This window comes from Amphiprion ocellaris, chromosome 15 (genome assembly GCF_022539595.1).
Source record: "Amphiprion ocellaris isolate individual 3 ecotype Okinawa chromosome 15, ASM2253959v1, whole genome shotgun sequence".
NCBI lineage: Eukaryota > Metazoa > Chordata > Actinopteri > Pomacentridae > Amphiprion > Amphiprion ocellaris.
Window position 1 is genome coordinate 4,463,993 of NC_072780.1, and position 13,909 is coordinate 4,477,901.

General features: G+C 38.1%; 3 protein-coding genes across 6 annotated transcripts; 1 reads left to right on the plus strand and 2 right to left on the minus strand.

The window, feature by feature from the left end:
* Positions 1–580: 580 nt before the first annotated feature.
* LOC111569247 (protein S100-A1-like) lies at positions 581–9,136 on the minus strand. 3 transcript variants are annotated; one of them, XM_055017811.1, is made up of 3 exons: positions 8,997–9,136; positions 923–1,084; positions 581–835 (listed from the first exon to the last, which is right to left on the minus strand). In XM_055017811.1, the coding sequence occupies exons 2-3, from the start codon at positions 1,061–1,063 to the stop codon at positions 674–676; spliced, it is 303 nt and encodes a 100-aa protein (XP_054873786.1). In that variant the 5' UTR covers positions 1,064–1,084; positions 8,997–9,136; the 3' UTR covers positions 581–673. The 3 variants fall into 3 exon arrangements, with proteins under 3 accessions (XP_054873786.1, XP_023127040.2, XP_035804541.2); XM_023271272.3 differs by lacking the exon at positions 8,997–9,136 and adding an exon at positions 2,537–2,692; XM_035948648.2 differs by lacking the exon at positions 8,997–9,136 and adding an exon at positions 1,950–2,234.
* A 101-nt stretch (positions 9,137–9,237) lies between these two features.
* LOC118470350 (protein S100-A11-like) lies at positions 9,238–10,096 on the plus strand. 2 transcript variants are annotated; one of them, XM_055017809.1, is made up of 3 exons: positions 9,238–9,381; positions 9,516–9,668; positions 9,861–10,096. In XM_055017809.1, exons 2-3 carry the CDS (start codon positions 9,534–9,536, stop codon positions 10,008–10,010), a joined length of 285 nt encoding a protein of 94 aa, XP_054873784.1. In that variant the 5' UTR covers positions 9,238–9,381; positions 9,516–9,533; the 3' UTR covers positions 10,011–10,096. The 2 variants fall into 2 exon arrangements, with proteins under 2 accessions (XP_054873784.1, XP_054873783.1); XM_055017808.1 differs by lacking the exon at positions 9,238–9,381 and having other exon boundaries at positions 9,498–9,668.
* Positions 10,097–10,616: 520 nt separating this feature from the next.
* LOC111569211 (protein S100-A6-like) lies at positions 10,617–12,456 on the minus strand. The gene is made up of 3 exons (XM_055017810.1): positions 12,297–12,456; positions 11,124–11,275; positions 10,617–10,901 (listed from the first exon to the last, which is right to left on the minus strand). The coding sequence occupies exons 2-3, from the start codon at positions 11,265–11,267 to the stop codon at positions 10,722–10,724; spliced, it is 324 nt and encodes a 107-aa protein (XP_054873785.1). The 5' UTR covers positions 11,268–11,275; positions 12,297–12,456; the 3' UTR covers positions 10,617–10,721.
* Positions 12,457–13,909: the final 1,453 nt, after the last annotated feature.

Consider the following 13,909-nt stretch of genomic DNA (forward strand, 5'->3'; position numbering starts at 1 on the left):
GGGTGGGTCATCCTACTTCTCTATTTGGAGTTTCAACAGACATGAAACACGAGGAAAAGAATTTTGTGTGTGGGTGGAACAACAGCACTGTACCGATCTGCTGTGCCTTTTCACTCACTCCTTGCACATTTCTGCAAGCCTTGCCCAACAAAATCACACTGACACCCTGTCGCCTCATTTATCTGCTCATGAATGCATCATGATGTGTAGAGTTGCAACATCAGCTGAGTGATTGTGCCTCACAGAGAGGTGTGTTCATGGCTGAAACATTCTCCAGATTCCTCTGGGCAGCGATAAGCAGGTCTTTATCTAACAGAGGGAGAGGCTCATCTGCCCTTTCACACTCAGGGAAGTATAAAGTCCAGGTGGGGATTGCATCATCACACCTCGTGCCACTAGTTGCCAAGGTAGCGAGATCTCAGGAATGACGTTGACGCAGGACGGAAATAATGATTTGAAGCTTGCCTTCTGTTTTTAATTTACACACACAAGTGAAAAACATAAAACTCAGAGGAGGTTTCATAAGTACGCCAGAGAAAAACACACGTCCAAGCTACACAAACACACTCGACACAAGAGGTTTGAACTGATTTAGTGTTTTTTATTGAACAAAACTATCTTTACAAAAAACTGAAATGCACTTTGGTTCCTTCACTTCTTTCGCCTTCATCCTTTACTTCTTTCCCATCTTCTTCATGTGCATCTGATAGCACTGCTCACAGGCAATGGAAAGTCCAACAACCAGAGAAACAAACTCCTCAAAGTCCACCTGGCCGTCGCCGTTGGTGTCCAGGTCCTTCATGATCTTGTCCACGGCAGCAGGGTCCTTCTGAGACTGTGTTTTTAAGAAAAGGGAGGTCAGCAAAAAGTGGGTTGTTATAATGAATGACTGTATTTTAATGTGACTCCAGTCGCTTCTCACCTTGAGGAAGTTGGACAGCTCGTTCTCCATCAGCTCTCTGAGCTCTCGCCGGCTGAGTGTGCTGCTCTGGCCGTCCTTAGAGGCGTAACGGTGGAACACAGTGATGAGGGACTCCATGGCTGTCTCCAGTTCTGAAGGCATGGCTGCTGCGTTTTAGTTAATCTGAAAAACAGGGTTCAGACACAGATGAAAATGCTGAGCAGGATCACTGCTAGAAACCAGAAACACTTTGACCCAGAGACTCTTGTACAAGGACATGTTGACCTCATGACCTTTTCTAAGCATTAAACCCTCCTGTTGTCCTCATTTACGGGCACCAAAAAGTATCGTTTCCTTGTCTGAAAAAAATCCAAAAACTCTGCAAAAAATTCCCCAAATTTCTGAAAATTTGCAAAACCTTCAGGAAGAAAATTCCAATAATTCCTTAAAAGTTTCACTTAAAAGTTTTATTTATTTATTTTTTGTTAAATAAATAAATTTGGCAAGAAAATTCTTGTAAATATTTTCAAAAATGTGTCCTAAATCCTAAAAATATCTATATATCTATATCTATGTAAAACTTCTAATATTTTATTTAAGAACATTCACAAAAAAATCAACCAAAATCCAGCGAATTTTGCTGGATTTTGGTTGATTTTTTGTGAATGTTCTTATAAATCATTTTTTAAACATTTTTTTCCCACCAAAAAATGTTAAAAAAAATTTCCCAAAAATGTTAAAAATGTGGACATGAGAAGTTTCACTGTGACATTTTCAAACTTTAAAATGGGTCAATTTTGACCCACAGGACAACACAAGGGTTAAAGGCATCTCTTGATCTGGTTCTCTGTTAGGTAAAACAACTGTTGCTCAACCAGTGAGGTTTATCTAGACATCCAAAGTGAGAAAATGGTGAAATAAAGATAAGACTCAGTCCTGAAAAAAAGATTGCTCCATTAAGTGAAGGTGAAACAATACTTTGCTCCTTGTCATGAGAGGTAGTGTGTCATTAAGTTGTTAGAAAAAGATAGCTGTAATAACCACTTACTGACTCGACTGGGAAAATCATAAGCTGCAGATGCACCAGTGAAAAAAGCAGAAGTGGGAGGGAGGACTGAGGTTGTGCTATTTGTATAGGAGGGGATGGAAAAGTTGAAGAGGCTGAAAAATGTGAAGTCCAAGATGGTGGAATTCAATGCAAGCAACGAGAGAGGACAACAGAACACATGTATGTGCATGCCCACAGAACAACCACACCCTCATAGCAACTTTAGTGTACCAACAGGCCTGGTTAACAACGCGATGGAAACATGAGAGACCTGAAAATAACGCGTAAAAACAGGTTTAAACTTTAAAACTTACACAAACCCTAAAGGGATCCTATGAATATGACAGATTCTTCAATCTAATTAACAGCAGAACAACTCACTAATTCTGGACACTAGCTAAATGTTGGCCTGCAGGAAAAGAAAAAAAAGCTGTGACTGGCAGCTGACAGAAGGAAATTACGCACATTAATCCTCTCAATCCACTAGTTCTACCTGCAGGCGTGTTTTCTTTTCTTTCTTTTTTTAAAAAAAGAAAATCCTGACCGTGTCACACCTGGAAGACAAGAGCAGTACCGTTAGTTCTTACCGTACAGAGGTGCAGAGTCTGACGTGGAAAGGAAGAGGTGGAAATGCGCACAAGTTTGGAAAAGACGCAGCACAGATTTTATAGCGAGGCGCCGCCCAGACAGTGAGTCAACGTGTGATCCAGACACTGAACCCTGCCGATGGGCGGTGACATGGTCAGAGTATGATAAACTTTATGGGCTTTTCTCAAAGTCAGGCTGTTATTAAGATAAACCCACATTAAATTACACTGTACATTCTAGACTTATTTACGATTTTCCAAACTCTCTGCAAAGCCTCCAGTTGATCCAAATGCTTCTCAAAACCCTTCTCCTCACATACTAAGCTCTTAATTATCAGGGTCAATATATAATTGTTTATACCACCATTACACTTCTCTAACTTTGTGTCGTCCCTCTACCAGAGTTTGTGTTTTGTCCTCTATGTATTTATCTCTGGATCTGGAGCTCCATGCTCCTGCTCTACACTCACTGGCTTCACCCACCTCCAACATGTTTATTATTCTGTGATGCATTGTTTGTCTATATTTATGTGCTATTTGCTATTTTACCCTCACCCTATCTGGTCGAGGCAGGTGGCTGACCCGATTCTGCCAAACATATATATATATATATATATATATATATATATATATATATATATATATATATATATATATATATATATATATATATATATATATATATACACACATATATATATATATATACACACATATATATATACACATATATATGTATATATACAAAATATATATATTATATATATATACACACATAGAATTTATTTATTTTAGTTTCATTTTTTGCTATTTTTTTCTATATTTGGGGATATATATATATATATATATATATATATATATATATATATATACATACATACATACATACATACATACATACATACATATATATATATATAATATATATATATATATACATACATACATACATACATACATACATACATACATACATACATACATATATATATATATATATATATATATATATACATACATACATTTCTTTCTATATTTGGGTATATTTCCTATATTTATATATAAGTATATATATTAATATATTTATTTTTTGGGTCTTACTTATAGGGTCAAAAAAAAAAAAAACACAAAAAACATCTGGAATTCCGGAGCAAAAAAAAAAAGTAAACAATCCAAAATGGGTCTTAAATCTCAGATTCTTCAAAGTAGCCTGGATGGCATCTTGGCACAGTCTTCATTCTCTCGACCAGCTTCATGAGGTCGTCACATGGAGCTTCTCCAACAATCTTCAAAGAGCTCCAACAGATGCTGAGCACTTGTTGGCTGCTTTTCATTCACTCGGCGCTCCAACTCATCCCAAACCATCTCAGCTGGGTTTGAGGTTGGCGATAGTGGAGGCCAGGCCATCTGACGTGGCACTTCATCACTCTGCTTCTTCATCAAACAGCCCTCAGAGCCTGGATGGGTGTTTTGGGTCATTGTCCAGTAGCGAATAAGTAACTCTGGTCCTGCTAAGCTCAAATCGGACAGAATGACGTGTTGGTACCAACAGGGGGATGAATATCAGGAAGGGACAAACACACATACAGCAGGAGTTAACAGATGCTGGCAGACAAATGAAAGGCAGCTGGGGAGTGCAGGTGAATAAAGCCATGATTAAAGGAATTAATCTGATAAATAGAATCCAAAACTGAAGTTGAACCGACAAAGGAAAAATGCACTGTTGGGCTGGCGGGCAGGTGAACAAAGAAGATGAACAGGAGACTGATAAAGAGGGTTCAAAAAGCTAAATGTGCACACTAGAAGCAGGTGAGGAGAGGCAGGCAGAACAAACTGGCAAAGAAACACCACTCTATATACACAGAGAACTAATCAGAGAGGCAAGACACAGGTGAAAATAATTGTGGAAATCAGGGAGGGAGGAAAAAACCAGACAAAACTAGGAAGTAAATCTGCAAGACAGGGAATGAACTGAACATCATATTTCATAGATGTTTGTATGCACACACCATAACTTATACTACAAGTTAAGCTTTTCCCCCAATGTTTTGTCCCTCTGTTTTTGTTTGTATGATTGCATGGCCTTCTTCATCTTATTCATCCCAGAAAACTCCTTGAAAGACGCACTTTAGGAGTTTAATGCCCCCTTGTGGTGAAGGTGTGGTATTACAAATTCAGCACAGACTTTGCAGGTCAGTGTTGCTTAAGTAATGCTTCTAATGCAAGTTTTTGCTTGTAGTTTAGCATTTTCACAGTGTGGTATTAGTACTTTTACTGAAGGATCTGAATACTTCTTCTGATTGTGCTTTCATGTGTTAAACTAATGATGAACTGTTGTTTGGTTTTACTTAGCTGAGTGGTTTCTGTCATACTTTGGACTGCAGTAGCTGAACAGGGTTAGCTGCTGTTTACTGACACTAGCATGTCATAAAAACAAACAATACTCTCAAATAAATTAAGGAGTGAAGAAATTTAACTACTGAACGTCCAGGTTACTACCTCATGTTAAACTGGCTGTTATCACCGTGAATCAAGCTTCATCGTTGCTAATATTCTTTGTGCTACACTCCATAGAATCACACATGTTCATATCAGTTACTGCTGTGCTGTGTGGGACAACGCAACTCAGACAGAAAAACATGTGAGGAAACATCACAAGTTGCCTCCCTAAAGCCTCATTACTTTCTGCTGACACTAAACTCGAAGAACTGCCATCATGAGTCTTGTGATTCTTCTCACAAGTGTTTGCTGATGATCCGGCTGAACCAGCTCCTTCCATACACTGCTCCCACAAAAGGACAATAGAAAAACAGCATTTACATTATCCCTTTGAGCTGTATGCGCTAAACCCCAGGCTGTATCTGTTCCTTAACCCTCGTCTCGTCCTGTGGGGCAAAATTGACCCGTTTTAAACTTTAAAAATGTGGAAAATATATATTTTCACAGTGAAACTTCTGATATCCACATTTTCAACATTTTTGGGAAATCTTTGAACATTTTTTGGTGGAAAAAAGAAGTGCTAAAAATGTTTCTTCAGAACTTTCACGAAAAAATCAACCAAAATCCAGCGAATTTTGCTGGATTTTGGTTGATTATTTGTGAATGTTCTTAAAGAAAATATTAGAAGTTTTACTGATATATATATATGTCATTACTTTAGATATTTTTAGGATTTTTTGGAAGATTTCTCATCATTTTTTGAAAATATTTACAAGAATTTTCTTGCCAAATTTGGGGATTTAAAAAAAAAACTTTTAAGGGAAAGTTTTAAGGAATTATTGGAATTTTCTTCCTGAAAGTTTTGCAAATTTTCAGAAATTTGAGGAATTTTTTTGCTGAATTTTTGTATTTTTTTCAGACAAGGAAACAGTATTTTTTGGTGCCCGTAAATGAAGACAACAGGAGGGTTAACCGGCTGGAGTTTTAGTTTAGGTTCAATAACATCTCTATCATTGACTCTGCTAATTTATAGTCTTAATTAAGCAGAAATGCCAGTCTTTCCTTAAGTTTTTCACATTTCACTGTGGCCTGATGGTGACAATACGTAGACTTATTGCATTCCAAAATCCTCCCAAGTGTCTCTTTTCCGTAGAACTTAACGTTGTTCATTTTACCCCCACAGATGTGGAGCTACAAAGTAAAATCAATTCTGTTTGTGCCAAGGTGAAATAAAACATTCCTGTACAAACAATATGTAAAATACAACAGCAAACAAAAGTTCCTCTGTGCAAATATTTGACAGCGTTTGCTCGGCTAAACTAGCAGACTGAGATGTTTCAGCTGAATGTCTTTTTCCTGAAAGTTTGCGCTCCATGCCCAAAGGCGTTCTAATTTGTGTTTCTCCATGCTGTACAGCCTGGTGAAAAAGGATGAAGCATTACTCTCTGCTGTTCCTCAACAAGTTAATCTTCTTCTGATATGAAGGAAACATAAAATTCCTGCTTATTAAAATAATAAAAGTGACATGCACCTCTCTGGTGTAGATAAATGGCCCTGAATGATTCTTTCATCTGCTTGTTCTCCTAAATCACAAATATTTACTGCACAGCGGGGCCATTTCTGGATATGTTTTTACTCTTTATCATTTGAATACTCTATGATAACCTTAATAATTTCAGAACACTTTATAATTTACAATTATTTAGATTTATTACAATTTCAATTTCTACTCTGTAGCATCTGCCTCTCCGTGTAGCATGATATGTGTTCTAGTTTGAACTATATTCAGCTATGAAATAAAGCACAACTGGACTATTCATGTTGGTGCATGATGGTGACATTATCAAGATTACAGTTTATCGATGTAGGAGGATCTTTGAGCAGATGTTAACAATATAAAATTTTTGTTTGTGGCTGTCTGGACCATTTTTTATTATCTAAAATATCAACTCACGGTGCAAATTTTAAGACTGCACCTGCAGCAGTTTAGATCTGTTTTGTCCCAGGAAAGCAGGCCACAAGTTTTGTTTTCTACATTTCCCACTAGTGTCCCATTGCATTAAAAAAAAAACCTTGAATACTCCAACAAATAGTAGCAGTGAAGGTGGGATTCAACTGCTAAATATCACTAAAAGAGAAGCAAAACAACCATTTGCTCACTTGCTTCTCACTATTGCACACTGTTCAGCTCAAAGTATTAATTATTTTATGCAGTTTTGGGCTCAGCCACAAAGCCACGAACGGTCACTCTCTCACAAAACCTGTTTTAATCTAAAAGCTGTCATTCATAAATAATAAATTGAGTTAAGTGCCTCAATCAATAACATTGGGATACTTCACTATTTATCATTGTAGGATATACAGTCATGGAAAAAAAGATTAGACCACCCTTGTTTTCTTCAATTTTGTGTTCATTTTAATGCTGGTACCACTAAAGGTATATTACCTGAAGAATACAATAAACTGACAAAAAATGCAGCTGATTCCATCATACTTTATGTCCTCTTTGACATGCTTCAGCTTCATTGTATTCCAGGGTTTATAAGAGGACATTTAATGTCATCAGCAGCACATGCAAAGGTCTAGAGTGGTTTCCTGCTGACATTCAAGCCTTAACACAACTCACAAGTTGTCAGCTCTCACATAATGCCTAAAACTAAAGAATTATGTGAAGCCACAAAGGCAGCCATCTTGGCACTGCTGGAAATTGGCATGAGTGAGAGACAGGTAGTGAAAAAACTGAAAATCTTCAAGACGACCGTTCATTACACCAAGAAAAAACAAGCCCAACATGGTTCTACCAAACTGCTAGCTGGTCAGGAAACGTCTTTCTACCCACCAGATGACGTCACTCATCTGTTCCTGTGTCAGGAATCGTCCTCAGACCTCCAGGGACCTTAAAAATGAGTGGACACTGTGGAGAAATGTGACTTGTTCAGCAAGGACAGTTGGAAAGCAACTTCTTGAAGCTGGTCTGAAGTCACACAGGGCAGGAAGAAGCCCTTCATCAAGGAAAGGCAGTGGAAAGCTGGTTACTCTTTACTGGGATCACAAGGATTGGACTGTTGATGATTGGACTAAGGTTCTCTCAGGGATGAATCCAGTTTTCACTTGATGTCCACTCCAGACAACTTACTGGTTAGGAGGAAGCCTGGAGAAGCTACAAACCAGACTGTCTGCCCCTACAGTAAAACATGGGGGTGGATCAATGACCATCTGGGGTAGTTTCAGTCTGGGTGGAACAGGGCAAATGAACCAGGTCATGTTTGGGGCTACTCTTGAAAACAGTCTTCTTCCATCAGCTGGAAAACTCTTTCCTTCCTCCAATGACTGGATTTTCCAACAAGACAAGGTCAGTTAAGCCTGGATGGAGAACCAGGACATTGGAACCATGCCTTGGCTGCTAAATCACCAGATCTAAATCCAACTGAAAACCTGTGGAAAGTCATCAAACCCAAAATGGAGAACCACAAGCCCAAAAACAAAGCAAATTAGTTTGAATTTGTGCAACAGGAATGGGCTGCTGTGACAGTAGAACAATGTCAGAAGCTGGTGGAGAGCAGCCAAGACGCATGACTGCAGTCATCAGAAACAATGGTTATGAATCAGTACTAACTCCTGTGTGGATCATGTGACTAAGACAGACTGAAAACATGGAATCCTAAAAGCTGTTTTTGGCAGAACAATGCCATAGATATTGATGAAAGAACTTCAGTGATTTTGGGTATTAAGAAAACCATGGAAAATGTCTAATATCAGCTCTTAAATTAAATTCTTATGAGCTATTTTTGTTGATATCATTGTATTTGTCCAAACAAATGTACCTTTAGTTGTACCAGGCATTAAAATGAGCAAGAAATTGAAGAAAACAAGGGTGGACTAACATTTTTTCCATGACTGTATGTTGACAGCTACGTGGCTGGAGCTGAGGACACATCTGCACACAAAAGCGACAGTTTTCTGAGTCTTCCTCCATTTTTGATCATAATAAAATGTTTACCTGCTGACAAGATATTTGTACCTGCAGTTTTTGCACCACCTCCAGCTGGTCGATTCCTTTGCACAGGATACCTTCAACAAACAGGGCGTGGCAGATCTGGGGAGGGTCTCTTCTTACTTCACTTCTATTTAAACCCTCGCAGCCTGTCTTCTCCTCAGCGTATCGACTCATCTGATGAATCCAGGTAGGAACAGGCTGAAACAAAACCAGCATAAAGAAACATACTGTTGGTGAAGCTTTTCCTACATGACTTCTGTAAACTTTAGTTTTGTCGCTGTGATGAAATTGCTATATATAGTCGTACATTTCAGGAAATTATCGGTGATTGTGTGTTAAATTATGATTTAATTGCATATATTCTGATTGCAGGTTCTTGCTTCATTGAGGCTGCATTAGCTTTTGACAGGTGGGTAAAAATCGTGAAGAGAAATCCTGAAAATCCAGATCTAAGTTGTGATTGGGATCAGTCAATTCAGTCATTCTTCGTTGGTGTTCCTCTTATCATTATTGATGTTGTATATATTATCATTCTGTGTCCAGATCTTCTACACACTGAAAATGGAGCTAACTAATTTGGAAACAGCCGTGGCTTACATGTTCAGCGTCTTCATGTCGAAACAAGGAGATAATGGAAAAATGGACAAATGGGACTTTATAGAGGTGCTGAATAAGGAGCTGCCTTCATTCACCAAGGTGAGGACAGCTTTGTAGTCTGTAATAGTAGATATGCTGCTGCACATTCATAAACAGCTGCACCGTAGCATGTTTGAAACCTTTTAATTCATATTTGGTTTACTCCATTCTTTACAATAACATTTGGGAGAATCAGAGAAAAGTATTTCCGCTTAAGAAAACCACTGTCTTGTTTATATTCTGTCCATGCAGGGAAAATGTGAAGATGACGTCTTCCATTCTGTGGACCTGGATGAGGATGGACATGTGGATTTCAAAGAGTTTGCCTTACTGGTTGCCAGTTATGCTTCCGAACACGCTGACATCCTCCAGGCTATCGTTGCTGTTTATAAATCACACTGAACATGTAAAACACTACTGGTGGAAAATAATCCATTATCATCTGACCGAAATGTGGTTTCACCTATAATAAAACAGTTCTGATCTGGTTTGCGTGTGTGTTTTTTAATGGTTTGTGTTTTATTCTATTTAACTAGATAAACTGGAATTATATTACTTTTATCAGTCAACTTGTGTGTATATGTATAGATGGGAAGCAGAAGCCCATTCTTGTCCGTTTTGAAAATAGATTTGTGAACATATGAAAGACAGCAGGTTTTCATGCTGGATGAAGAATGTGGCTTCTTGGCTGTTGTTTCTGTTTTTGGCTCATGTTTTCCTATTACTGCAGTTTTCTGTTTATTAAGTAGGCCTTCATAAATGAATTGTGGGCCCTCTTGTGGTAGGAAAATGGCATCACAAATGGATTCCTGCATCACCTGGAACAAGTTCATTCATGATACATAAACATTAACAGTTAGAGTTGAAGAAAAACTCTCTCTGTTTTCTTTTCTTTTGTATTCTTATGTGCATATTAAATTGATATTCTATCCATCTATCCATCCATCTATCTGTGTACAAATATTGTTCTTAAAGTTATACTGTAATACACAGAGTGCACAACTCCAGTCTTTTTGAAGAAAAGTTTATTAAATTGTGCATTACAGTATAAAGTTTTTATGGCTTCCTTGTCATTTAGTATGTGTTTTGGAGCTCTAGGAAACATCTGTTTCTTTACTGTCGGGGGGCAGGCAGCTCGTGCTTGGCTAGTTCTCCCAGCTCAGTGAGGTAGTCGTGGCACAAAGTAGCCATGGTGCCAACCAAGGTGACAAACTCCTGGAAATTAATAACGCCATCCTTGTCTGCATCCAACTCATTGAAGATTTTATCTGTTTCTTCCTCCTCAGTGGCTTTCTGTTGTTGAGAAAAGTGTTAGCAAATATGTAAACTTTATTCCATTTGTTAGGTGTTTATTTTAGGCTATATTCATTATGCTTAAAGAAATACACACACTTTGTAATATTTGTGCATTTACCACTCTCTCAGTGCTAAACTCCACAATACACATGTTCATTAGGACAGTATATTCATTCTCTATGCAGGTCTGAGACTATGAAAAGAGCAGAGGACACTGACCACAAGAGTGCCTTTCAATTCAGCCTTAAAAAGCTCCTTCGCCTCCGCTTTAGTCAGGGTGCTTGCATTTCCGTCTTTCTTGGCGTACATATTAAAGGTCTCGACGAGGAGGCCCACACAAACGTCCAAACGAGTAAAACTCATAACGACGGCTAGTTTAAGAGAACAGAGAGAAATAAGAATTTAATAGTGGTGTGAGAAAATCTTCCTTATGTTCCTGTGACTGTCACTAGCATTCATTACATATATTTATATTTAAAATCGACAACCTGCCTTTTGGATCCCATGACCACACCCCTTCTAAATCACTACAGAGCATTTTTTAATGAAGATCTCCTTAACTTTATAAATATTCTCTAGGTGTCTTCCCTACTAGGTTTAAGATCGCCATGGTTAAACCTCTTCTGAAGAGAAATAATTTTATTGATCAATACTTTAAAACTACAGGCCAGTCTCCAATCTACTATTTTTAAGTAAAAATTTTTAGACAAATCTGTGCCATCCCCACTTTTTGGAGAAATAGCAGTCAGGTTTTTGTACAAAATGTCCGTTTTAGTATTCCTGACCTCAAATCCTGCCTTTAATAATATGCATTCATTACTGTGGTGGCATTTTACCCTTTTAGTTGTTTTAAACTAATATTTGACTGTTTTACAGTAATGATTCTGATTGTGGATTAATCTGATGACAGTTTTTTTTTATGTACTGATTCTTTGTTTGATTTGTAGCTTTTTGTTGACCCTCCCTCTTCCACCTTAGACTAAGACACAAAGGATTGTTACATAAATGACAATTATTTTGATAGTTATCTGGCCATTCAATTGAATTATTACAAGATATGATGATCATTGTTTTTTGAAACATTTGGATGTAGATTTTTAGCATTTCTACTCAACATTTTTACATACCTTTTTGGTTTTAAACCAAATTTTTATTTAAATTACATGCTTTTGTACATATTTATATGCAGTTAAAAAAAATGGACAAATGAAAACATACACATGATAAACAAAAGCAAATACACAATTCACCAACACAACTAACTCATGGCATCATCTAAACCCACATAAAGAGGACAATTTCCAATTAAGTTTAAAGGTAAATTAAATTAAAGAGCATCAAGGGATTATGAAACATAAAAATCCACAATCCAGACACAAGATTTTTACATACCTTTGAAGGGAGCGTCAATGGATCAAGTACCTGAAATCAAAAAATAAGCCATTAAAGAGAATGTTGCTGTCAGCATGTTTAACAAACAGTCACAGTTAATTCTTTAAATATGTCGCACAACATCTTTAAGAGTTACGGTCTGAGGAATTTTTCTGTTCTGATTTAGTTCTGTCCCGTTCTTACCTGGATTCAAGAGATGAGTGGTGAGGAGAGAAGACACGGCGAGGGTTTAAATAGAAGGTCACGCCCTGTTTGTTGAAAGTATCCTGTGCAGCAGGTATTTGTGGTTCAGGTAAGATTCAAGTACTAACAAGCACAATGCCAGCAGATCTAGAACTGTAGTGGCATGCAACTGTGATAGGGAGGAACATGCTACTTCTGTGACTTTAACAACGCCGACATTCTGATGCTTTCCTAACATTAAACCAACGCTGGAGTTGGAGGTTGCAATGAAAGCTTTTGTGCCAGTTTGTTTGTGCAGTCAGGCTACTGTCTTGTGGAATTTGGGCGTGACACAGACAGAACTGGTCTTATGTAACCAAACACACCTCACAAGCTCAAATGATGTGTCCTGAAGTGCTTTTAGGGAGTGGTGGATGGCAGGAAAGCTGCTCACCCCCCACCACCACCACCACCACCACCACAGACATTTACACCAGTAGAAGCAGGAAGAGGACCGCCTGCTTCATGGAGGACTCCACCCATGCTGAACACTCACTCTTTGCCCCTCTCCCCTCAGGCAGGAAGCTGTGGAGCGTCTGGAGCAGGACCACCAGAAGCCTGGTTGAACTTGGTGGTGCTCCATAGCGCTCCACCTATCACCCACCTACCTGCAACTATAGATTTTTTATTTTTTACATGTGCAGTACAGGCCACCTGGACAAATGGACACTACATGGTGCAGTTTTTGTACACATGCCTATTCATCTGTTTACCACTGATCTGTTGAACACTTGTGTATATTGCTTATATTGTTTTGTAATTTCCTTTATTTTTCTTTCTTTGACTTACAACCAGGACACGAGTACTAATTTCACGCCTCCTCATGTGAATACGTGTCCTAACATGACAATTGCGAACTTTGAATCCTTAGGCTGGGTTTTGAGAAGAATCACAGAACTCCTGACTGCAGTTTGTTGAGTCTAAACATGCAAACTCCACACAGAAAGACCTCAGGGCCAGATTCAAACCTTTCAGCATCAGTGCTAACTATTTCTGCACCGTGCCACCCTGAAATGTTTCAATGAATACCTAAAATAAAATATGTAGCTGTACAGTGTGAGGAAAATTCACATCCACATACATGAATGCCTTGAAATTGCACTGGAAACAATAAAGAATCACATTCTGTTACATATTTCCCCTCTCTCTGGTGAGTCAAACTGTCTCCACAGTCAGCAGCAGCAACAACACCGATGCTTTGAATGGAACCATTCTGCGTAATGATCATTATTGCTGTTTTAGGAACACAACTTCAACTGTGCTAATGCAAGTTCATCAGCAGCGGAAAACTCGTATTAATATGTGTTTTCAAAACAATGGTAATCATATAGAGCACATTATATAAATAAAAACGATTGTCCAACATAAAATGTGTATTTTTCCTATGTATG